General features: G+C 40.8%; 1 protein-coding gene across 1 annotated transcript; it reads left to right on the top strand.

The window, feature by feature from the left end:
* The first annotated feature begins 92 nt into the window (after positions 1 to 92).
* On the top strand, positions 93 to 7,148 carry LOC140582885 (uncharacterized). The gene is made up of 15 exons (XM_072707327.1): positions 93 to 1,030; positions 1,434 to 1,630; positions 1,793 to 1,864; positions 1,991 to 2,224; positions 2,420 to 2,526; positions 2,762 to 2,930; positions 3,060 to 3,945; positions 4,514 to 4,632; positions 4,877 to 4,999; positions 5,084 to 5,149; positions 5,671 to 5,759; positions 5,864 to 5,969; positions 6,116 to 6,221; positions 6,415 to 6,470; positions 6,812 to 7,148. The coding sequence occupies exons 1-15, from the start codon at positions 802 to 804 to the stop codon at positions 6,902 to 6,904; spliced, it is 2,652 nt and encodes an 883-aa protein (XP_072563428.1). The 5' UTR covers positions 93 to 801; the 3' UTR covers positions 6,905 to 7,148.
* The last annotated feature ends 18,962 nt before the right edge of the window (positions 7,149 to 26,110 follow it).

Here is a 26,110-nt window from a genome sequence, read left to right as displayed (position 1 = left end):
GGGCATTTTATAGCAGGCCACCTTGCCACAGAATGCCCCCCCGTCTAACTCTGGCTGGGAAAATGCTACATGCACCAAACTTGCACCAGTCACTCATATTTACCCCTTATTTATGTTGTATGAATTGCTTTGGGCTGGGCCATAAGGATGCCCCCCCTATCTAACTCTGGCTGGGAATATAAGGTGTAAAAAACAAAAACAAAAAAAAACAGAATTTCATAAACTTTCTCAATAACTGAGAAAGTTTATTCTTATTTAATCAATAAGAATAAAATTAACAGTAACAACAAACAAATAAATAAATAAATAAATACGACATTCGTGCTGTCTACGAGGTGTAATAAAAGCTGCCCCGAACCATAGTAACCAGTTGACTCTGCAGGCAAAGCAAACGATTCGAATATATCAAACGTTAGATCCCACCATTCAATTTTCATGTGTGACAGAATTAATGATATCATGGTGCGCGATATATCACTGATAATGAAATACAGAAATGACACTATAAATAATTAAATACGATTAGTTATTAATTATTTCAGAATTTAATCCAAATTTAAAGTTGTTCAATTTACATTAAATCATATAAATAGTAGAATACATTACACAATACATATTTACTAAAGGAAACTATGTGACATTAACAGGAAAAGTGGCGTGGTTTATTGAATTAAATTATAATGTGGACATTTTAGATCTATGTAATAGGCCTTCGCCATAAAATTGATTATTTTTGATTTTGACAATTTCGCATCAAAATAATTATCTGTCTCGCGATATGTAAAGTTTGACACGTTTAGAATGGAACCAATAATATTATCCTGTACCAAATCGAAGGGCGTCACCTATTCTGTAGGCAACATTTTAACTTTGCTGATACACTACAAACTGAAAAGAAGAACAGTTGGAATGGATCCCAATGTCTTTAATAATATTGTTGCCTATAAGAGGCACAGCAAATATCCGGAGGGCTTTTCAAAGGCCGAAAAAAAGGACCTAAGACGTAAAGCTTCAGGTTTTCTTTTTGATGGTGAGTTCAAGTGATATCGACGTATCATCTTGTACATGATTAACATGGTGTTAGCTAATGGAAAAAAACGCAGTACATTAATTGGTATAGCCATACGAATACTGACATGAATTGGCAAACCGTGTATTTCATTGCCAGTAGTATTAATGTTGGATGCGACTTTCCCATGTTTAACTACTTTTTTGGGTATTTTTCCATCGTGCTTGCTTTACTACAATTAATAGTAAGAGAGCCACTTCTGTAATGGTTGCACATGTAATTCCTTCAATTTGATCAATTTCATTTGAAAGCAGATAAAATATGGAATCCTAATAACATATAAACTTGTTTTGTTTTTTTTTTTATCAGTTGGTACTGAATATTACACAAATGTTGATGGAATCATGTATTAATTTTAAAACAGGAGATGTGTTGTACAAGGTCAGTGGAACCAAAGGAGAAAACAAAGTCAAAGTGGTTTGTGGAGCTGAAGAGGCCAATTTGATTTTCATTGAATTCCACTCCAGTGCTGTGGGAGCTCACACAGGCCAGAAAAAAACCAGGGATGCAATTGCTAAAAGGTTTTTTTGGCCTGGAATGACTGCTGACATCAACAAATGGGTAAATAACCAAAGAAAGCTCCTTTGATTACTCGTTACAATCTGTCCTCTGCCATATTTTGACCATGTATACTTACGTATATTATACAACAACCATTATTTTTAGCTATTCCTATTTTTAAAAAACTGATAAATAAGTTTTAATTATATATGTTTCATACAGGTTTCAGAATGTGTAGCCTGCCAAGCTGCACAGCGGGTTATTAAACAGGAGGTGAAGTACACTCCTATAAAGGTATCAGTCATTCATAAAACATTGCATTCATACAATTTAAAATGTAATTGACTTGTTGTGTAGGCCAGAAACAAAACAGCTAAAACTTTGAACTGTTAAATGAGTGTCACATAACTTATTTTTAAGGTTACACACCCATTTGAATTGGTGGGAATGGACCTAATAGGGCCATTGACAGTCACCAAAAGGGGGAATAAGTACATCTGCGTTATGGTGGACTACTTGACCAAATGGCCACAAGCTTACCCCTTAACCTCAAAGCGGGCAGAAGAAGTAGCAGAGTGCATCCTCCGATTCTTCTATCAGTTTGAGGCTCCAAAAAGAATCCTCACCGATCAGGGGAAAGAATTTGTTAATTCGGTAAGTATATGTATGTAAATAATAGAAAATTACCAACTCATTACAACATTTCTGTCTTATTTGTTATTTTGCATCAGACAGATAAATTTAGTCAGTCTTTGTCATTTTATTGACATTTTCATGTGTTTCTGATATACAGTTTTTTTGCAGTGTTTGTCCAGGGACTAACGTGCCTTTCCATATTTTCATTCAAAGATAAATAATGGTTTGTGTGCCAGACTTGGCATAAAACGAAGCCTGTGCTCCCCTTATCACCCCCAAACCAATGGCTTAGTGGAAAGATTGAATGGGACTATCCAAAGGTAAGGAACATGCGTCATGAGTGGTGGCACCAAATGTATGCTTTTGCATGAAAATTTATTTTGTCTTTGTAGATAGCACTTACATATTACATATTAACATATATGATGATATGTTATATTCATAACGTATGCCATTATTAATATATATTATATTATTAATAGATGTAATACATTGTTAATATAAATGTAAAATGTATATTATTTTGCCATAGTGATGCCTATTATATGTTTTTAGAGCACTTGGAAAGCTTGTTGGGGAAAGACTGGAAACCTGGGATGAGTACTTGGATGCAGTGATGTTTGGGCTTCGAACCAAAACCCAGGTTACCACCAAGTACTCCCCTTATTTTTTAATGTTTGGGAGAGAAGCTCGGTATCCCTCAGAAGTGCCACAGGATTACTTGGTCAGTAAAGTGTGTCTGTCCATCCGTCTGTCTGTCTATGTCTGTGTGTTTGTTTTTGTGTGTGTATGAGTGTGTTTTCAAATTTGTATATATCTTACACCTTTAGGACAATCACTTTCCTGTTCACAGGTTGACAGTAGTGTGGAGGCCATCATGGCTGAGGAAGCGGTCTGTGAGGACATTAAGAAACTTGATTCTATCAGAGATATCATGCAGGAAAATGTGAGGAAACAGCAGGAGCGCACCCAGCGGAGACTCAAATTGGGTGCTCCCAAAGCAGACTTAAAAGTTGGGGACCAGGTGTGGAGGCAGAACAAGAGAAGTGAACAAAGGAAGGGGGGCAAACTGGAGCCAAATTTTCTGGGCCCTTATATGATTTTGGCACTGGAGGGGAAAAGTGCAGACATACAAGGAGAAAATGGAACTGTTCACAAAAAAGTAAACACTGACCATTTAAAATTAATGATTAAAGGCGATCGTCACATTCCATCTCAGATCATAAAGAAGGACATTTCAGCCCAAACGCCAGCAGTCCCAGCATCGACATCTATGTCCACATCAACCACTGTTATATGCTTTGCACCTGCTGCCAAAGCAGCATCACCACCCCCCCTGGCACCATCATCAGAGACCTGCCAGGTACAACCAACTGATGAAGCACCACCGCCACCCCAGGGAGCACCAACAGCAGTCTTGCCATTGCCCCAAGCTGCCCAGGCACCACCATCATCAGAGACCTGCCAGGTACAACCAACTGATGAAGCACCACCGCCACCCCAGGGAGCACCAACAGCAGTCTTGCCATTGCCCCAAGCTGCCCAGGCACCACCATCATCAGAGACCTGCCAGGTACAACCAACTGATGAAGCACCACCGCCACCCCAGGGAGCACCAACAGCAGTCTTGCCATTACCTCAAACCGCCCAGGCACCCCCATCATCAGAGACCTGCCAGGCACCACATGCCTCACCATCACCAGCAAAGTATAACGCATATAATGCAACCTCAGAAAAAGGTGATTATTTAATACTGATCTGTAATATTGGGCGGCACAGTGGTGCAGTGGTTAGCGCTGCTACCTCACAGCAAGTAGGTCCTGGGTTTGATCCCCTGGTTGGGTGTAGGTCCTTTCTGTGTGGAGTTTGCGTGGGTTTCTGCCAGGGGCTCCGGTTTCCTCCCACAGTCCAAAGGTGTGCACGATAGGTTAATTGGCAACTCTACGTTGGTCCCCCAATTGTTTGAGTGTGTGCGCCTTGTGGTGTGTTGCTGCCCAGGGTTGGTTCCCACCTGTGCCCCTTGTTCTTTGGCTCCGGCACCCCCCACAACCCCAGTTCGCATTAAGCGGTGACTTTGATAGATGGATATTTAGTATTGATGACTATTTTATATTATTTCTAGTTAGTAAGGATCTGAGGTTGCCTACGGTTCCAGGCAATATTTGTTCAAATAAATCAAACCAAAAAATACCAACTGTCACAAAGATAGAAAGTAAAAGGATTATAAGATAAAAATGTGTTGACATAGATCAATTTTAAACTTACACAGTAAATTGTAACATCAACATTGTCTAATACTGTTCACAGATCTGCAGGATGCTTGGGCAGGAAAGAATGTCCATATTCTATTTTCTAAAGTGGGACCCTATAAATTGTTTTCCTGGGACATTGCTAAAATTGGTCCTAAGATGGAACTGGAGAGTGAGGTATTTTCCCATTATTATAATATGCATTTATATCATCAATGATCAATTATGAACTGTTTACATGTAAACAGTTATTTGTAAATATTTGATATTTAATTGATATTTATAAATATCAATAACCATTCAGGAGTATCAAAACCATGAGAAGACTCATCTTCAATTTTACAACGTAAATACAATGTATTAGACCAAATATCACTGTTTTTCTCACATGAATTCTTAATCATGTCATCTTCATTCACAGGTCATCAATGCATATTTAAGACTGCTGGTGCAGAGATACAACAAAGAAAAAGGGCACAAAGCAGCTCTCATTGATTCCTACGCCATGACAGCAATGTGGGATCGCAAACTCTCCAGACTGCGGGTACTTAGTGGAACATGATTGAACAATTGTAATTATGTCTTCAATGAGGGCAAAAATAATGATGTTTTTTTTATGAAATCTTAGATGGATCCAATGTCAAGTGATGTCATTGTGGGGATTTTTAACAAGAGTCATCACTGGATTCTCACAGTAAGATTATCATTTGTGAATTACACTCTCTCAAACAGTATTTTGCATCAATCATATTATCTCATTATTAGATAACTGTATTGATAATAATATTTAATATGTTTTTTCACCTTTTGAATGCTTTATGACGTGTGCAACAGATTACAATGAACATGGCATTTAGATTTATGGAAGGGTATTTAATCCATCTTTATACAGAACTAGCAAATCAAGAACATGAAAAAATAATATCTGATCAGCTGAAAATATACAATCTTGATTTCTTAGACTTTTTGGCAGTGAGTACTGCAATAAAATAGTTACAATATCTTTGTTAGCCTCCACAGGGAGTCAGTGATTTGGCTAAGTCTTTCTATATTTCTGAGCTTGGAAAAACACCATATCAGCATTCTTTAGTAATCTTTAGTAACCTAAGATACAAAATTTCCAAAAGGAACTGTTTAGTAGCTCTTTCTGTAACACATGTATAATGTTTATTAATGTTTGAAATATTGTAATATTCACACTTTACAAACACATAGGTTCTATATCCACATGAAAAGAGGTGCCTGTTTTTGGATCCTTTGGGAGAAAAAGCAGCTGATCTGAGAAGGTGCCAGGAGACCACAAGGTAAATTCAGCTCTCTCTGGTGCCTTACTGAAAAGCAAAAGCTAATTAGTGTGCTTTTAAATCATATGGCAGCATTTTCACAAGCATTTCTTTCTGTATGTCAGGGCCTTCATGAGGCAGAAGGGCTACATGAGTTCAAGGTGGTCATGCGGCACCCTTCCTCATTCTCTCCAGAGAGATGCAGTTTCCTGTGGTGTCCTGGCGTTAAAGGTTCGTATTGTTTTTAAGCTATGTTTTAAACTGCAAATTCATTTTAAGAATGTTGAATGACAACTCAGTTGTAAACATAAATCTTTTAATTTTAATCTGTTAGTTATTCTGTGCTTCTAAATTATACCGATCCAACTTTTTTTCAGTTTGCAGAAAAAATTCTCAGTGGGGATAATTTAACTTTTGACACCTCAGAGAAACAAATTAATAAAATGAGGCTGGATATAGCCACAACCCTTCTCCAGGAATCTGGTGTGTATTCTTTTTTGAAGGCCATAAATAATCCCTTTCTGTTTAAATTAGACATGAATTAAAAAGAACTAACATAATAAAATACAGCATTTTCAGATCATATGTAGAAATAATATTTAAGAAACATTTGTTAGTATACAATGTTTTATAAAAGACTTCTAGGTTAATATTTAACCTCTTTTTGTTTTTGCAGATGATCTCAGTGGTGTCTGTTATTATTGTGGTAGTGAGGAAGGAGACACACTATGGGTAACTTTAAATTATAAACTCGAGGGGTGCTTGTTGCATGTCATCTCACCCCCCTCTCTTCCTACAATTTCCTGTCACTCTCCACTTTTCTTTGTGTAATAATGCAATTAAAACACACATAAATATGTATGTTTGTGTGTGTGTGTGTGTGAGAGAGAGAGAGAGTGAATGAATATAAAAACTGTTTTGATAAATCAGATTACACTCTGCAATGCAGTCTTGGTGTTAACATTAGTCTAGGTGTAAACATCAATGCTCTAGTATAAGTAGGCACAGATTTTAAAACTTGTCAGAAAAACACTTAAAGAATTTATTCATTTGTTTGTCTGGTTATTTTGCAGATTTGCTGTGACATTTGTGAACGATGGTTCCACATAAACTGTGTCCAGCATCCTTCGGTGGACAAGGACTACTTGTGCCCAGCATGCACATAAATATTAGGCAGCCACTAGCCAGTAGGGTGCAATGCATGCATCCCCCATGCATACTTTAATAATTATTGCACATAATGTTTTGTTAATTTAATTTGATTTGATTTAATTTAATTATATTTTCTGTTAATTTGCGTTAATTTAATAATTGCTCCACAGAATTTTATTTATCACGAATGTCATATTTATTTATTTGTCGTTACTGTTAATTTTATTATTATTGATTAAAAACAGAGTTATTGAGAAAGTTTATGAAATTCTGTTTGTTTTTGTTTTTTACACCTTATATTCCCAGCCAGAGTTAGATAGGGGGGGCATCCTTATGGCCCAGCCCAAAGCAATTCATACAACATAAATAAGGGGTAAATATGAGTGACTGGTGCAAGTTTGGTGCATGTAGCATTTTCCCAGCCAGAGTTAGACGGGGGGGCATTCTGTGGCAAGGTGGCCTGCTATAAAATGCCCCCCCAGCTAGAATCTTTTCCTTATGGCTCAGCCCAAAGTAATTCATACAGCATATATAAGGGATATATATGAGTAACTGTTGCAAGTTTGGTGCATGTAGCAGTGTCCCAGCCAGAGTTAGACGGGGGGGCATTCTGTGGCAGGGTGGCCTGCTATAAAATGCCCCCCCAGCTAGAATCTCAGCCTTATGGCCCAGCCCAAAGTAATTCATACAGCATATATAAGGGGTAAATATGAGTGACTGGTGCAAGTTTGGTGCATGTAGCAGTTTCCCAGCCAGAGTTAGACGGGGGGGCATTCTGTGGCAAGGTGGCCTGCTATAAAATGCCCCCCCAGCTAGAATCTTTTCCTTATGGCCCAGCCCAAAGCAATTCATACAGCATAAATAAGGGGTAAATATGAGTGACTGGTGCAAGTTTGGTGCATGTAGCAGTGTCCCAGCCAGAGTTAGACGGGGGGGCATTCTGTGGCAAGGTGGCCTGCTATAAAATGCCCCCCCAGCTAGAATCTTTTCCTTATGGCTCAGCCCAAAGTAATTCATACAGCATATATAAGGGATATATATGAGTAACTGTTGCAAGTTTGGTGCATGTAGCAGTGTCCCAGCCAGAGTTAGACGGGGGGGCATTCTGTGGCAGGGTGGCCTGCTATAAAATGCCCCCCCAGCTAGAATCTTTTCCTTATGGCCCAGCCCAAAGCAATTCATACAGCATAAATAAGGGGTAAATATGAGTGACTGGTGCAAGTTTGGTGCATGTAGCAGTGTCCCAGCCAGAGTTAGACGGGGGGGCATTCTGTGGCAGGGTGGCCTGCTATAAAATGCCCCCCCAGCTAGAATCTTTTCCTTATGGCCCAGCCCAAAGCAATTCATACAGCATAAATAAGGGGTAAATATGAGTGACTGGTGCAAGTTTGGTGCATGTAGCAGTTTCCCAGCCAGAGTTAGACGGGGGGGCATTCTGTGGCAAGGTGGCCTGCTATAAAATGCCCCCCCAGCTAGAATCTTTTCCTTATGGCTCAGCCCAAAGTAATTCATACAGCATAAATAAGGGGTAAATATGAGTGACTGGTGCAAGTTTGGTGCATGTAGCAGTGTCCCAGCCAGAGTTAGACGGGGGGGCATTCTGTGGCAGGGTGGCCTGCTATAAAATGCCCCCCCAGCTAGAATCTTTTCCTTATGGCCCAGCCCAAAGCAATTCATACAGCATAAATAAGGGGTAAATATGAGTGACTGGTGCAAGTTTGGTGCATGTAGCAGTGTCCCAGCCAGAGTTAGACGGGGGGGCATTCTGTGGCAAGGTGGCCTGCTATAAAATGCCCCCCCAGCTAGAATCTTTTCCTTATGGCTCAGCCCAAAGTAATTCATACAGCATATATAAGGGATATATATGAGTAACTGTTGCAAGTTTGGTGCATGTAGCAGTGTCCCAGCCAGAGTTAGACGGGGGGGCATTCTGTGGCAGGGTGGCCTGCTATAAAATGCCCCCCCAGCTAGAATCTTTTCCTTATGGCCCAGCCCAAAGCAATTCATACAGCATAAATAAGGGGTAAATATGAGTGACTGGTGCAAGTTTGGTGCATGTAGCAGTGTCCCAGCCAGAGTTAGACGGGGGGGCATTCTGTGGCAGGGTGGCCTGCTATAAAATGCCCCCCCAGCTAGAATCTTTTCCTTATGGCCCAGCCCAAAGCAATTCATACAGCATAAATAAGGGGTAAATATGAGTGACTGGTGCAAGTTTGGTGCATGTAGCAGTTTCCCAGCCAGAGTTAGACGGGGGGGCATTCTGTGGCAAGGTGGCCTGCTATAAAATGCCCCCCCAGCTAGAATCTTTTCCTTATGGCTCAGCCCAAAGTAATTCATACAGCATATATAAGGGATATATATGAGTAACTGTTGCAAGTTTGGTGCATGTAGCAGTGTCCCAGCCAGAGTTAGACGGGGGGGCATTCTGTGGCAGGGTGGCCTGCTATAAAATGCCCCCCCAGCTAGAATCTTTTCCTTATGGCCCAGCCCAAAGCAATTCATACAGCATAAATAAGGGGTAAATATGAGTGACTGGTGCAAGTTTGGTGCATGTAGCAGTGTCCCAGCCAGAGTTAGACGGGGGGGCATTCTGTGGCAGGGTGGCCTGCTATAAAATGCCCCCCCAGCTAGAATCTTTTCCTTATGGCTCAGCCCAAAGTAATTCATACAGCATATATAAGGGATATATATGAGTAACTGTTGCAAGTTTGGTGCATGTAGCAGTGTCCCAGCCAGAGTTAGACGGGGGGGCATTCTGTGGCAGGGTGGCCTGCTATAAAATGCCCCCCCAGCTAGAATCTTTTCCTTATGGCCCAGCCCAAAGCAATTCATACAGCATAAATAAGGGGTAAATATGAGTGACTGGTGCAAGTTTGGTGCATGTAGCAGTGTCCCAGCCAGAGTTAGACGGGGGGGCATTCTGTGGCAGGGTGGCCTGCTATAAAATGCCCCCCCAGCTAGAATCTTTTCCTTATGGCTCAGCCCAAAGTAATTCATACAGCATATATAAGGGATATATATGAGTAACTGTTGCAAGTTTGGTGCATGTAGCAGTGTCCCAGCCAGAGTTAGACGGGGGGGCATTCTGTGGCAGGGTGGCCTGCTATAAAATGCCCCCCCAGCTAGAATCGTTTCCTTATGGCCCAGCCCAAAGCAATTCATACAGCATAAATAAGGGGTAAATATGAGTGACTGGTGCAAGTTTGGTGCATGTAGCAGTTTCCCAGCCAGAGTTAGACGGGGGGGCATTCTGTGGCAAGGTGGCCTGCTATAAAATGCCCCCCCAGCTAGAATCTTTTCCTTATGGCTCAGCCCAAAGTAATTCATACAGCATATATAAGGGATATATATGAGTAACTGTTGCAAGTTTGGTGCATGTAGCAGTGTCCCAGCCAGAGTTAGACGGGGGGGGCATTCTGTGGCAGGGTGGCCTGCTATAAAATGCCCCCCCAGCTAGAATCTTTTCCTTATGGCCCAGCCCAAAGCAATTCATACAGCATAAATAAGGGGTAAATATGAGTGACTGGTGCAAGTTTGGTGCATGTAGCAGTTTCCCAGCCAGAGTTAGACGGGGGGGCATTCTGTGGCGAGGTGGCCTGCTATAAAATGCCCCCCCCCCCCCCGAGTCCTTTCCTTATGGATGGACGATTTGCAATACGACTTGTTAGCTGTAATGTACACACGGGGTTTAGAATGAGTGGTGAAATTTTGGTGACTTTTGATTACTTAAATTTGTTCTGTGGATCGATGTTACATCATTTCCAGGCGTGACGGTGCTGAGTATTAAGTTAAACGCCGTATTATATTATACGACGACAGAATAGAAGAACATTTTCAGCCGAATGGATTCAACAACGTGTCAAAAATACCTTTCAACTAAATCAGTCCCTTTTTGCGACTGAAAGCGACTGTATTTGCACAGACGAGCATTGTCGAGAGGAAAAGCATTACTGTAGCGTTTTAATGAAAAAGTTACCGTCACATTTGTGACAAATTACAGGAGGTTGTGAATGATAACTTAAGGTTCTAATGTAAAAAGGCATAATGAACAACTAATTTGAGTTTTTTCAGTCGGTTTAAGGCAAGAAAATGAATTTACAGCGAACGTTCGCTTCTGCTGCACTGGAGAAGCGACTTTGCCTTTAAATGGAGCGATGACGTCAGGGGAGGCAATCCGTGGCAGGGGGGCAGATTAGGGCACAACACCGGCACTACTTCTCCCTCGTCGAAATTAAAGGCAATAATGTATATGTATCATGCACGCTATGCCCAGGAAAAAAGATATTATCCACGTCTACCTCAAGCAACTCTAACCTTATGAAGCACCTTACATCTACACATGCTAACACGAAACTTGTTGCTGCTGCTAACCAGACCCCAAGCTCAAATGCAGCTAGCGTGAGCTCCAGCGAAGGAGACGGAGACACTCCGTTAAAACAAGCATCGCTCGATTTTTCGGGTCTTAAATGCAAAGTGTGTTAACATTATTTATTTTCAATATTTAATTTGGTTACTTTTCGGAATATTTAAGAGTAGGATAGTGTTCCGTTTATTGTGCAGTAGGCCTAATATACAGTTACAGAGTAACTGCAGTACTTAAAGGCTAGATTTTCCTTTGTTTCTTTTTACCCAAGTTTACATTTGTGTGTCTTAATTTTGCACTTGAATTTTATTTTCAATTTTTATTTTTTATATGTTTTTTATTTCTAGGCATATCATATGGCAGGCTGCAAGCTAAGTTCAAATAAATACCAAATGTTCTAAAATACTGTTTTTATTCTTCAATCAGTTATTGTAAACATCTTTGACGTTAAAGATGTTATAGAACATAATAGCGCTGTAGAACATAAAAAATAATGTCAGTTATGTTGCTGAGTAACTAATTACTTTTACAGTGTGGTAACGGAGTTACTAACTCAATTACTTTTTGGCAGAAGTAATTTGTAACTGTAACTAATTACTTTTTTAAAGTAAGATGACAACACTGGTGGTCTGTTCCCTGTCCCTTGTTTTCTTCTGCTTATCACTTACTTTTAGTTGAATTTCCAATTGTCATCTCCATTGTTTAGTGCTCAATGTCTTTGATAAATAACATCATATACTGTATATTCATATTTCAAGTAGCAACCTAGCAGTCGAGACATGTTCTGGTAAATTGAGCAAAATGGGTGGATTTTACCTTGCTACCAGGAGAATTGTGTTTGTTATACGTTTGAGCCTCGTTTGTTGGTGTTTTGTGACCAATCAGAACTTAGAAGTCCTTATCTGGAATTGAGAATTATGGTTTATCAACTGGTTTCTCTTTGTGCTCGGGGTCCTTGGTACCTGGTGCCAGAGTGTGATGGGAGCGCTTTGCTGGATTGCTGGATAAAAGAGATACCTTTGCTCACCAAGTGAGAGGCCCTGAATTTTATTCTAAGTGGCTCAACTAGAGTTATCAGAGAGGTTAATTTATAATTTTACTACCAGAATGCTAGAATAGAAAAGGGCCTCTTCCCTAAACTTTTCCCACAAATAGGGACACATATAATTGTCCAAATTGTCTTGGACATTGTTTTTTTTTTTTGATAAAACATTATGGGTTCCCTTCAAGATTCAAGATTCAAGAGATTTATTTGTTACATACAGTACAACATGCAGTGAAATGTATCTCTGTGTCACCCTTATTTGGCTGTGCAAAAATAGAAATAGAAGAGAAAAAAAGAAAAAAGGTAAGAAGTACAATAGGAGTAAAAAGAGAAATTACATTATATAAATACTATGGAACCAAGATATAATCTAAAATATACAGTGCAATATATACAACCTAAAATCAAGAATCTAAAATACAGTGCAAAAATCTGAATATAGTGCAAATGTGCAGTATTTGTGCATTCAGTACAAATATACATAGTGTACAGAAAGGCCAGAGTTAGTTTAAATTGAGAAGCCTTATGGCTTGGGGGAAAAAACTCTTCCTGAGTCTCTCAGTCCTGGACATCAGGCAACGGAACCGTCTGCCTGAGTTCAGCCTGCAGAATAGGCAGTTTGCGGGGTGTGAGGAGTACTTAATTATCTTGGTACCTCTGGACCTGCAGTGTTTATTGTAGGTGTCCAGCAGGGAGGGCAGAGGAACTGGAACTAAACGGTCTAGGCCAACCCCTGAAAAACAACCCCATACCATTACCCCTCTTCCATCAAACTTGGCACAATCCAGTCAGGCAGGTAACGTTTTCCTGGCATCTGCCAAACCCAGACTCATCCATCAGACTGCCAGACAGAGAAACTTGATTTGTCACTCCACAGAACACATTTCTACTGTTCTAGAGTCAAATGACATGCTGCTTTACACCACTTTATCCAATGCTTGACATTGCGTTTGGTGATGTGAGGCTTGCATGAAGCTGCTTGGCTATGGAAACCCATTCCATGAATCTTCTGGCATAAGACTTAATGCCAGAGAAAGTATGGAGCTCTGCAGTTATTGAGTCAACAAAACATTAGCGAATTTTCCGCACTATGCACCTTAGCACTCTGTCACTTTTGTTGTTCCTAAACACTTCCACATTTCAATAATACCACTTCCAGTTGACTCTGGAATATATAGCAGGAAAGGAATTTCACAAACTGACTTATTGCCATGGAGGTATCCTATGACAATAGCCTGCTTGAATTCACTGAGCTTTTCAGAACGACCCATTCTTTTACAAACGTTTGTAAACCTGAATGCATGGTTAGGTGATTGACTTTATGCACCCATGGCAATGGGTCTGAATGAAACACCTGTGATTGAAAGGTGTGTCCCAATACTTTTGTCCATATTGTGCATGTCAAAATGTATACATTCAGTATGTTTTGTGACTTCATTGCATTTCCCTCTGCAAAGATCAGTTTAATCTAAATGATGAAGTTAAAGACAGAGCTGAAAATTAGTTAAGTCATGACTTTGAAAGTTATCCTGACAAGGGATTCTGCAAAATCAGAGATGGAACTGCTGGTTGGGCTGGTCATCGCCTGCTTTTTCTAAGTGATGTAGGACTAAATGTAAAGTTTCAAACTGCTTAATGTATATTAGTCTGTTTTATAATGTTTAAACAAAAAGAACATTTAATGGGTTTGCATCTTATATCTCCTACAATGCGTTTTGCAGTTGATTCCTCCTTGATTTGGGTATAACGATAAATAACTGGCAAGAGAGACAGAGAGAAACTTTTGGGAAGTGTTATTGTTCAAAGTTAAACTGATTGTCCAAACCATTTTGGTTGTTAATTGTAAAAAGTTAATGTAAATCACCTATTACCCACTGTAATCCATTCTATACCCACCCCTGTAGACTTCACAGAGCATCACTGCCAACAAAATAAGAGGGTTACAATTAAAGAGGGTAAAAAATTCACGTAAAACTTGCCAATTCAGGTTTTCAGCACCATGGACAGCACCATGGACAGCAACCTAATAACCTAAGGCCATTATTATGCTCATATTCACTGCTCATAATTCAATTTTTAGGGTCTACAAGAATATATGTACATGCTTCAATGTTCTAAAAGCACATATTATTTCTCATAATATACATCTCTATTCACCCTCTGCCTGAAATGCTCCATTAAGGCTTTTAATCCCGCCTGGGTGATGAGCCTGCTGTGCCCTGATTGTTCAGCGTACCCTACATACCCCTACAGATAGATCCTGGCAGGTAGGCAGCCAATTAGGATTGTGTTACGAGGTGGATGTGTTGGCGCCCACTCCTGGGTTATTCCCTGCCCTGTGATGGGCTGGTGACCATAACACCTGAACTGTTGAAGGTAGTTTGGCTTGACGCCAAAACCCCTGGAAACCCTCGTGTCTGTGCTTCCTTCCAGATCTCCCTTTTAGCCAGGCTGCCATAGTTACTTCAGTACTGCCGGAGGTTAGGTTAGGTGTAGGGCAATAACTCTTCTCCATCTTCTCTTTTCCGAGCTGATCGCAAGCCGACACTACACCGCTTGAACCCTCACCTGGACTCCTTGGAGATAACTACATGAAACCAACTGGGACTTTAAAACTATATGGACTCAAATTAATATCAATGTTAATACAGTTTCATGCTCCCCGGTCGCCCAGAGGAGGATGGGATCCCTTTCCGAGTCTAGGTTCCTCTCAAGGTTTCTTCCTGCTAGAGGGAGTTTTTCCTTGCCACTGTCACCTCAGGCTTGCTTGCTGAGGTTCTGGCCGGTTAAACGTAAAGAGCTTTGTGACATTTTCATCGTTCTACTCGGATCAGATAAATTTTCTTATTCAATGAGCAAATACATTTTAAAAGCAGAAGTGTACATGTTATCTGGTATGATACAGAAACAGCTATAACATCCAACATGAGTTAAGACAGCAATATTTATTTATTTTGTTTCTGGTACTGATGAGACATCTGAGACGGTTGCATCTTTCTCTCCATCAGCATTTCCAATTGTAAATGAAGAATCTTCATTTTAATATCATGCTCTTCCTGCAGATACTTTAGCTTTTGCTCATAAAATTCAATTGCCAGCCTTTCCTGGAGAGAGAGTCTTTGGTGAGCAGTACTGGCTGACATTGCCACCCTTGCTCCTGCAGATGTGAGCGGTGAATCAACTTGCAGGTCTTGAGTACTGTCCACATCATTTTGTCCTTGAAACAAGAAAAGTCCATATGTATGGTCAAATAAATGCAGATTGCATGAAGAGATATTTCATATCAGATGACACAGAAGTAAATGAAAGTTTTAAAGTAGAGAAAGAAAAGGCAAAGTGAAATGTTCTCACATACTTGAGGTAGATGTGTGTGACACCTCATCTGAACCCTCCGGATGGTCGTCAGTTGAGATGTTCTCCAACATTGGCTGGCTCTCCGTTATTCCAGGCCGTGAATCATCCAACTGATCGGGTTCTTCATTTGCCTATAAATTGCAAATAAGACAACCTCAGTTCAGCTAATTCAGACTAGTATAGGTGATTTTAAATTGATCTTGCCTACCGCAAGTCAGGACTCCATAGTGCAGTAATCAGTAATTAGTCATTCAGAAAGCCATTTTTAAAACCATGATTAACTATTCCAGATTAAGGCCAACCCCTGACTTAATTTAAACCGTGTCTGGGAAACTGCCCCCTTAAGATTAAACTCAGTACCTTGATGCTGGTCTCTGGGACCTCAACAAGGACAGAACTCTCACGTCTGTTACCCACAGCTTCAGTGGCGTCTCCCTCACTGTCTGCCTCAGGTCCCACACCTGAAAACAATACTGCATGGTGAGTACAGGCATTTGTTCCACTTTTCTTTACCTTCTTCCTAGTCACTCAGTGGAAAGGCGTGTGATCTACAGGTGATGCAGTAGGCCTACCTGTCTCAGCCTCTGCAGCTGGGCTGCAGAAATCATCGTCAGCAGGAGGGCTGCATGATTCCAGGCACTGATGCAGAGTGTGGTCCAATGAGAGAAAATTCTGGACAATACTTCTCACAAAGTACTGCCCAGCAAACTTCCACTCAGACCCTGCTTTCACGATGGCATTTGGTGCGTCATATTTGACAAAGCACCTTTTTCTGCCCTTTGTGATGGTGAACTCGATACACCGTGTAACGCCCCCCTGCTCATAAAAGACCTCCACACGGTAGACTACTCTCTTAACCTTGCACATTTTGGTGACTAAAAGAAGTTTGCAGTTAATGCGTGTTGCAGAAAATGTCAAACTGAGATGATCGTCCGACAACGATCAAATTTATACTCTGGGTTCTAGAACTTACACACGTAAGCAACTGTTTATGCACGTAAACAACTGCTTATGCACGTAAACTACTGTTCCAAGATCTTCTTGGAAACGGACTGGAACTGAATGGAAGAATGTCACTTTGTAGACGAAATGCATTTCGTGAGTGAAAGAAATGCATTTTGTTTACGTAGAGGGTGCGCGCCTGTGTAGCACCTTTCAATGAACAGAAGGTGGAGCGCCGGCTTTGATTTTCCAGACCCGTGTGACTACGTTTAACTTTAATTTCAATGTCATTTAAATTTAATAAAATGTGATTTAAATGTAATAGAAATAGCTTCTGGGCTCATACTTTCACGTTTGCATGTACTCATTGGTGTCACTGTTTTTTATTACATTTTGAATATTTTTGAGCCTAGCCAATGAAAAATCGCGCCGCCTATTCCCTACTGTTGTCGGCTATATTACCTAGGCGGTTCACGGCTAAATACCACGCTCCCCGGTACTTCACATCAGACACACTGAGTAGCCTGCGTGTAGAATACAAGGTTAAAATTCCAATGGATTAATACCAGGAGTCACAGATGGTCTGCGGATCCTCGTAAAATCGCTGCAGCAAATGCGTTTTATGAACGAAATGACTTGTTGTTGGAAGCAGATACATTCAGCCTTCTGTCCGCGAAATGCAAGGTGCTGATATCAGATTTGAAGTTTTATCTGAATGTCAGAGACTGTTTTAGTTCTGAAGTGTGTTCGGACTGAATGAACATTTGAACTAGACTGCAGAGGTCGCGCAGAGTTTGCGTTTGTAAGAGTTAACGTGAGTAATCTCGACGGAGCTTTGTAATTTAATTTTTAAAAAATGTAATTGTAATCCGTTATAGTTAAAAAAGTGTAATTAAATTACAGTTACTTATGGAATTATTCATGATTACAATTTTAGTTACATCATAAGATTGTATGCTAAACCTTGCTAATATCTTTAATACGTGTTTTTATTGCTTTTCATGTTTTTCTTATGTAAAACATCCTCTTTTGCTATTTCCCTCCACAGCCGAACTTTTTAAACTATTCGATGCTTCTGATTGGTTATCCTGTCACGCATGGTTCGAATTACGGGGGGTACAGTACCCCCCAATCAAAACCCAGACCCCCCCCCCCCCCCAAAGAGACAAAAATAGCAGTTTGAAGGGGTCTTGACATTTTTCTTTTGTTGTAAAAAAAAAAAAAAGCTAACCTCACCTCTATGTAAAACAATTTCAGACACCCCTAATGTGGACCGTACCATTTAAATCACCTCGGCGCTAGAAGCAGCCAGTCGGTTGCGTCATTCATTCTCATTGAGTGACATGTTCGTTGTATTCGTCTATCATGGTACTGTTTGTCGTGCATTGGTCAAAGTAAGTAGTCAGCAGAAGTCTAGCCTGTTGAAAATGCGTTATTTTACAACCTTCATTTATTCGTTTAAGTGTTTCATCTATTAATGCAAGCTGACGTCTTTATAAGTTGAATTACGTACCATTGTCCTTCTGAGGCCGGTATAGTCAACGTTCGTCACTTTAACTAGCAAGATAAGCTAAGTTCTCTATTTAAACCAGGCTTATTTGGTGAGGTAAAATCGATCATGGTTATTTTCCAAGGAGATTAACTCTCTATGTTTTCATTCTCATTTTATCATGAATAAACTGTGCCTTTCTGAAATTAATACGCCATTTAGCCTGTATGGTTTATTACTATTAGGCTAATGTTAATGCATAAGAAGGTCTAACGTTATGCTCTGAAAAAACATTACTATAAGTGAAACTTTTTTTTTTATCCATTGAGGCATATCAGGACATTCTTCTTTTTTCCAAGAGCATGCAATTACACGTTTGGCTTCCAGCAGACAAAGAATCAGCAGCAATCTTTCATGTTTGGTAATTTTTAAATTCAAAGGACAAATATGTAATATACACAGCTTGGGATCAATAGGAATTACTTTACAGATGATTTTACTTACGATGTTCAATATTTTAACCCAAAAACAATTAACTTTAGTGCATTCCCACATACAATGAAATAAAGTTCCCTTCTCTTGCTTACATTTATAGCATTCATCAGGAATATTCCGGTTGAAGTGGTGTAACTTGACTGGAGTGATATATTGTCTACTATCCATTTATACTGAAGCAGTCTCAGATGAGTGTTCATTGTCTGGGTTTGGGCTTTTAAACATACGATTTGCCACTCTTTCTCGGTTATATTAACCTGCAGGTCAGATCGCCATGCTTGAAGTCTGTCATGAAATGATTCTTTAGAATTGGCTACAAATTGTTTATATAATAGAGATATTTGACCTCTACCTTTCAAACATTTAAGTGTAATATTTTCCAAAGTAGAAAGAGGCTCAACCAGGCTTTGGCCTTGCCTTGATTGAATGAAGCTACGTAATTGCAAATATTTGAAAAAGTGTTTTTGCGGAATTCTAAACCTTGTCCTAATTCCTTCAAAGGACATGAATTTTCCTTCATTATAGAGATCAGACACCTTGCTAATACTTTGAGTCGACCAGATTTTAAAACCTGGATCTACCCTACCAGGATGGAAATTTTCATTACCAAAAGTGAAAAGCATGAAAGTCGTGGTAATTCACCTAAATGAGTAAGTGCCTCAAACCAAACCCTTATAGTATTTCTGGTATATGGATTTTTTGTGCACTTAATCAACTTTTTAACATTTGCTGAATAAAGATATAAATTCAAAGGAATTGAAATAGAATGAGCCTCTATAGATACCCAGGTTGGAGGGTAATCCTTCTCAAAGTAAAACATTGCTGCTCTAATTTGAGCCGCCCAGTAGTACCATTTCAGGTTGGGTAGGTTTAACCCCCCTCTATCATAGGGCAAGTAAAGCAAGGAAAGTCTGAGGCGAGGGCGCTTGTTGTTCCAAATAAAGTTTGTAAAAAAAAATTTCATTAGGACAAAAAAAAGAGGAATGTGGAGGAAGTGGGATGGATTGGAAGAGGTATAACAATTTAGGCAGAATTGACATTTATAATATATTAACACGGCCAATCAGAGAGATGGGGAGTTTTGTCCACCTGTTCAGCAGACCAATTATTGAATCTGATACAGGCTTATAATTAGCTGATACAATTTCATTAACAGTTGGTGTAATTTCAACCCCAAGATAAATGAAACCGTCTTGTGAAATTCTAAAGGGTGTCTGAACTGGGGGGAGAAGCCTTTCCGCTTTATGAAGGAACATCAACACAGATTTAGAATTATTAATTTTATAGCCTGAGAATTCTCCAAATGTTTCAATCAAATTTAGCAATGCTGGGATAGATTGTTTTAAATTGGAAAGGAATATAACAATATCATCTGCATATAGTGAGATACGATGTTCTGAAGGGCCAATTGTAATACCTGAAATGTGTATATGTTTACGGATTGCCATAGCCAGTGGCTCCGTCGCTAGGGTAAAAAGTAAGGGAGAGAGCGGGCAGCCCTGGCGTGTTCCCCTGTGGAGTCTGAAAGGAGCAGATATTATTCCATTTGTTATTATCTCAGCTGAAGGGTTAGTATACAGGATCCGTACCCATTTCAAAAACCCATCCCCAAACCCCATTCTTTCCATAGTTTTAAACAGGTACTGCCACTCAATCCTATCAAACGCTTTTTCAGCGTCTAATGACAGAAATGCATTATCACAAGTATTCGATTTCTCATGTAATATATTTAATACTCTACGAATATTATGCAATCCTTACCTCCCCCAAACAAAGCCATTTTGATCCACGTTAACAAGCCTAGGCAAATGTATTTCTAATCTTTTTGCTAGCACCTTGCAAAGAATCTTTAAATCATTATTCAGAAGAGAGATGGGTCTATATGAACCACAAGCAGTTGGTGGCTTGCTGGGTTTTAACAGCAGAGTTATTATCGCCGTATTCAAAGAGGGAGACAAAGCCCCATTTTCCAAGGATTCCAGGAACATGTCTAAAAGGGGGCCAATTAATTTATGATGGAAAATTTTATATAACTCTATTGGTATGTCATCAGGCCCTGGGGTCTTCCCTTCTTTCATACTGGTAATGGCCTCAGACAGCTCCTCAGATTTTAAGTCCTCTTCAAGAGATGCCATGAAGCCCGAACCTGTGGATTTAAAGTCCAAAGCATCTAGAAAAGCTTTTTCTCTCACTGCAGCACTTTCCGAATATTCAGAGCTGTAAAGAGTCTGATAGTAATTCCTAAAGATGTCATTTATCTCAGTCTGATCCAATGTTACCTCACTCTCCTTTATCTGAATGGAATTTATGGCTCTTTCAGTTTGTAACTGCTTAATACGCCAAGCCAGTAACTTGCCCGCTCTCTCCCCCCCTTCATAAATAAGTCTGTTTGAGTCTTAGCAAGCTTTTCTTTACGCGTTCCAATGAAAGTTTGTTATATTTCATCTTCAATTTGTGCAGCTCCAGAAGAAGATCAGGTGAAGTTTTTTGGTATAGTTCAAATTCAATTTTCTTTATTTTCTTTTCAAGGTCTACCATTTCTACTTGACAATGTTTGTATTTATAATTTGTATAGCTACTCATTCATCCTCTTATAAAGGCTTAAAATGCTTCCCACTGGACTGAAGCAGATGTTTAATTTGTGTTCATTTCAAAATAATAATCTATCTGTTCATCAATGAACTCCAAAAATTCGGGATCTCTCAACCAGGTCATATGTAGGTGTGAAACTGCATCAATCAAACAAAAGTCCTGGCAGCAACAGGAGGACAGACTCTTTCTACACTGTGCCTAACATTTTGATGTGTTGCTCTAAAACTAGTTGGATGAAGGACAACTACATATTGCTGTAGGTGAGCATATATTACACAGGTCTACCAAAAAAAAATTCAGGTGCCAAGGTTTTTTGAATGGATTTAGGGTATTTTGAGGGTGCTGAAATCAAAAATTTTGCTGAATTGGTTCTAGTTTTTGAGATAATGGAAATCCACGAAAATAATGCATTCCTCCAATGCGACTTGTGTGTGATAACAAATGCAATAGCTTTTGGTCTGTCTTTTGACTCGTTAACAGTGTCATAGGTAATGAAATGAATGATTAGATATTTTTTATTCCTTTTTGTGTGATGTTAGACTGTTTACTTACTAGTTGTAACTAAAATAAAAACATTCTTGCAATTCTGAATGCTTTTCCAAACGTGTTGCCTTAATTAAATAACTATTAAATGTCTCCTGGGGTGGCATGTTGGTGCAGTGGTTAGCACTGTTGCCTCATACCTCTGGGACCCAGGTTTGAGTCTCCCCCTGGGTTACATGCGTGTGGAGTTTGCATGTTCGCCCCATGTTGTCGTGGGGTTTCCTCTAGGTACTCTGGTTTCCCCCCACAGTACAAAGACATGCTGAGGCTAATTGGAATTACTGAATTGCCCATAGGTGTGCATGTGTGAGTGAGTGTCAGTGTGCCCTGCGATGGGCTGGCCCCCCATCCTGGGTTGTTCCTCACCTTGTTTCCGTAGCTTCTGGGATAAGCTCCAGACACTGAAGTTTACCTTTCATATGAGAAAATGCTTTTTACATATTGATTCTCTGCAACATAAAAGTCTCATCCATAGGATTCGGACTCGGCTGTAGGACTGATAGCGGTTTTATTCTCTCCATCATGGTTGGTTTCAGTTGGCATTGGTGTCAGCGGTATGTAAACTGTGTAACATGAATAACTGCAGCATCTTTAACGTACCCTATTAGAGCTGGACTCACTTGGCTTCACAATATCTAGTTTAATGTGGGAGATCATATTTTTACACTATGTCACAGAAATTCATACATTATCTAACTATATATTGAGGTCAGTGGAGAACTTCTTGTACATGAACCCACACATGTACAGAGCCCCATGCAGGTTTTTACACCCAGCATAGGTCTAAACCCTCTCCTCTGAATGACTTTCGCTCTACACCAAAATCAAAACGAAGTTCTTCACCAAGATCAATTTTCCTCTGAGCTAAGAAAAGGATGACATCCTGCTCTTTCCCGTCCATCTCCAGACCACCTCACCAGCCTGGAAATGCCGGGTCGTGCAGACGCCGTCTTCACAGATCCGGTGGGCTTCCAGTCTTTTAGGATGCTGGCAGCGCTGGGGACGTTGCCCTTCCAACCCTGCTTCTTTATCCAAGCGTTGATCCTCGACTCTGTGGGTTCCCGTCTGCCAAAGTGTGCTGTCAAAAGCAAATGAAATTGGTTGGTTAGTCAAGATGACTATGTGAATCGTGTACATAGGATAGTTTCTCAGTAAAAAGGTCATTAATTAGTGTCAATAACAATACTCAACAGAGGACATGCTTCACGCGCAGTTTCATCTGGGCCTTCAGCCAGCGCTCGTAAAGCTGCCTCTGGAACTGGCCTGACGTCTGTGAACGAACGGTCCTGTCTGGCACGTCTCCATCCAGGGTCACCGGATGAGTCTGCAGAAGCCGTTCATATGCTGCCTGGACGTCGGTCCGTTGATTTGATCCGGGGGCAGCACTCCGCACAGCGCCACGGGTAGCACGGATGGTTCCCTCTTCTGCAGAGGAGGCACTGAAATACAAACAGTTTAAGATTAGTGTTCAGATATGAGGGCTTTGATTGTGTGTGTGTTGAAAGTCCGACAGCAAACATAAAACATGCTTACCTTAAGTCACCTGCCAGCTTGCTCAGCAGCTTACTGGCTGCCACCACATTTTTAGCCGTCGCAGCAGAATGACTGAGATAATCAGCCACCAAAGTCTTTTCAGAGTCTGTCATGTTCTTGGTGGCTGTCCCAAACACTCGCCGGGCAGTCTGGCTGGTCACCGGGTCCAGCTGGTATCTAAAGTGCAAAATTAACATGGCCTTTATTAATACTTCTCACATGACGCCTGATAACGTGTATTCAGAACATATTGTGGGGGAAATGCATCACGATGGTTAGCTTACCTTTGGTGCAGCCGGTGGAGGTCGGCTGATGCATTGTATATCGGCCTCCCTGAGGAGGAGACAAAGAACCTCTCATCTCCCCCCTGCTGATCGGTGGTTCTTTTGCTCCAATTGGAGGCCAGGAGCTGCGGACGCACGTGACTGAAGTAGGTATCAAACCACTGTCGACAGAGGAAAAACATGAACAAGGATTTAATTTTGAAAAGGTGCTGTTTGGTTGGGGCAGAAAATATGAAATAAATCTGGACCAGTTTGAATAACTTACCTTCTCCTCCTCAGAGGATAGGGCAAACGCAGCCACTCGTCGTGTGGACGATCTGTGCTCCTTTACCCCAATGACCGTGTAGCCCGACTCGTCTCTGGTCCTCTCCATCCACTCCTGGACCTGCACAAAACAAGGACGTCACACTGATTAATAAAGGTAACGGCAAAAGTGTCAGTGACAGACAAAAAAAGAGTACAATACTTACAGTCATGTGCTCCACCACGCCTGCTTGCTGGAGATGCTTCAGGATGACAATGGCCTCCAGGTAGTAGAGCAGGAGGCAGCACTCTTTCAACTCCAGGGGTGTTTCTTCTGGATAAACCTTTCCGACGATCGCCAAGAAGTCGTGCTTGGCAGCCCTCAGCACGGCCCAGCAATCTTCTGGATTCAGAGGGTGGTTCTCTGTCAGAATGGCATGCCTATAGAAAAATCAATTATTCTCAATCCTGATTTATACAGTCCACATTTTAAAATGCGAGTAAGACGGAGGAGACTATGGGCAGAATTTATAAGCAAATCATGATGTCAAATGAAATATAACAATGGAACTTACCTCCTTTGAATGATCTCCTTACATGCCAGCTTAGCACAGCTCAGCTGTAGTGAGCTCAGTTCCTCCATGAAGAACTTGGCTTCGTTCCACAGTCCTCTGCTGTCCTGCCGGAGGTCGGTCATGACAGTGTGGTACTTCAGGAATCTGTCAGAGGAAGTACGGGTATCTAAGTATTCATATGTACGATATACACACATGTTCATATGCACATATATACATATACACCTAAACACATATATAAAATACACATTAAGTACTATTAAAAAAAATATACAAAACATGCTACCAACCTCTTCAAGCTCTTCAGGTATTTCACCTGGGTCTGCCCGGACAGCCCGGCCTCACTCAGCTCCCGAAAGAAGAGCCTGGCCTTCTCCCTCTCCCTGACAAATTCAAGGGAAGGCTTCAGAGGGTTCATATAAAACATGAACCTGCTGACATTTTCCACCTAAAAAGAAAAAAACATGAATGAAAATATGAATATATTACTTACTATAAAGCTAAAGTGCATTTTAAGGGAATCCTCACCTCCTGCTTAAAATTCTCATTCAGGAGATCCTTCTCCAAGTATGTGGCGAAGCCCTTCAGGAGGGGGTGGTCCAGAGAATGTTTCCTGTACAGTCCCTTCTCCTGCATCATGTGCCTGGAGGTCTGTGTCCACTGCACCTCCCGGGTACTGCCATGGGGAAAATATATTTTGTCATAAAATCGCCCATTCAATTGGCTCACAAACAAAAGCAAAGAATATCAATGAAGCTGTAAAGCCGAGATACTCATACTCACACTTGAAACGTCTCTTCAAGCTGCCCGCTGCTGACACTGACAATGTCTTCCGACTGCTCACTCTCAGTGCTCTCCGGTCGCTGCCCGGTTGTGACTGTACCAGCCACCACAGGAACACTGCTGGTCTGCGCCACCACTGCTGGGGAGGGTGTGTCTGTCACCACCATGTGCCGACGCTCCAGCTCCTGGATCAGCCTTTCAGATAAATAAGTAAATAAAAAAACTGTTGGTAAATGTCATACAGAAGAAACGACGTGAGATGTGTAAAAGACTTAAGAGTTTTTCCACCAACCTGCTAGTTGGATTAGCATCATCCATAATCTCTCGCAGGTGCCTGTAGCTAAACACCCTGCCACACTGCAGAACTTCAAGCGAATCCTGCTTCGCCTTCTTCACTACTTCATGGATGTCCTTCTTCGAAGACCTCTTCATGCACACCCTAGTCAGATGCACTGAGAGGCTTGCCTGTGTCTTCTTGCACATGGGGCAGAGCAAGAAATGCCTGTTGGAAGCACTGGGGATTAAAAAAAAAAAAACATTTATTGACAGTTAAGTCATGGAAGTGTTACTCAAGATTAGATGTGATTCATGATTTTTAGTTGAATAAGGAAACATTCCAGTCATCCTCTCCATTGTTCATTCCTCTCTGGTTTGGATAAATAACATTTGCATATTTATTCTCATCCTGATGGGTCCCAGACTGAGAAAAGTAATTAGTTAACTACATCTATCACAACTACAGAAAATAGTACAGGTAGACTACAGTCAGTTCGGATTGGGGGCCGCTCCTCTGCTGTACAAATTCTCAACACAGGGACTCCTCAAGGTTGCGTGTTTAGTCCCCTGCTTTATACCCTCTTTACTTCTGACTGTACTGCATCACAGAACAACACCAGTATCATCAAATTTGATGATGATACAATGGTCACTGGAGTGATTACTGGTAGTGATGAGACAGCATATAGGAGAGAGGTGGTGA

Source organism: Paramormyrops kingsleyae, chromosome 25 (assembly GCF_048594095.1).
Source record: "Paramormyrops kingsleyae isolate MSU_618 chromosome 25, PKINGS_0.4, whole genome shotgun sequence".
NCBI classification, from domain to species: Eukaryota; Metazoa; Chordata; class Actinopteri; order Osteoglossiformes; family Mormyridae; genus Paramormyrops; species Paramormyrops kingsleyae.
Note: the sequence above shows the minus strand (reverse complement) of the source record. Positions and strands in the feature narration are given on the sequence as shown.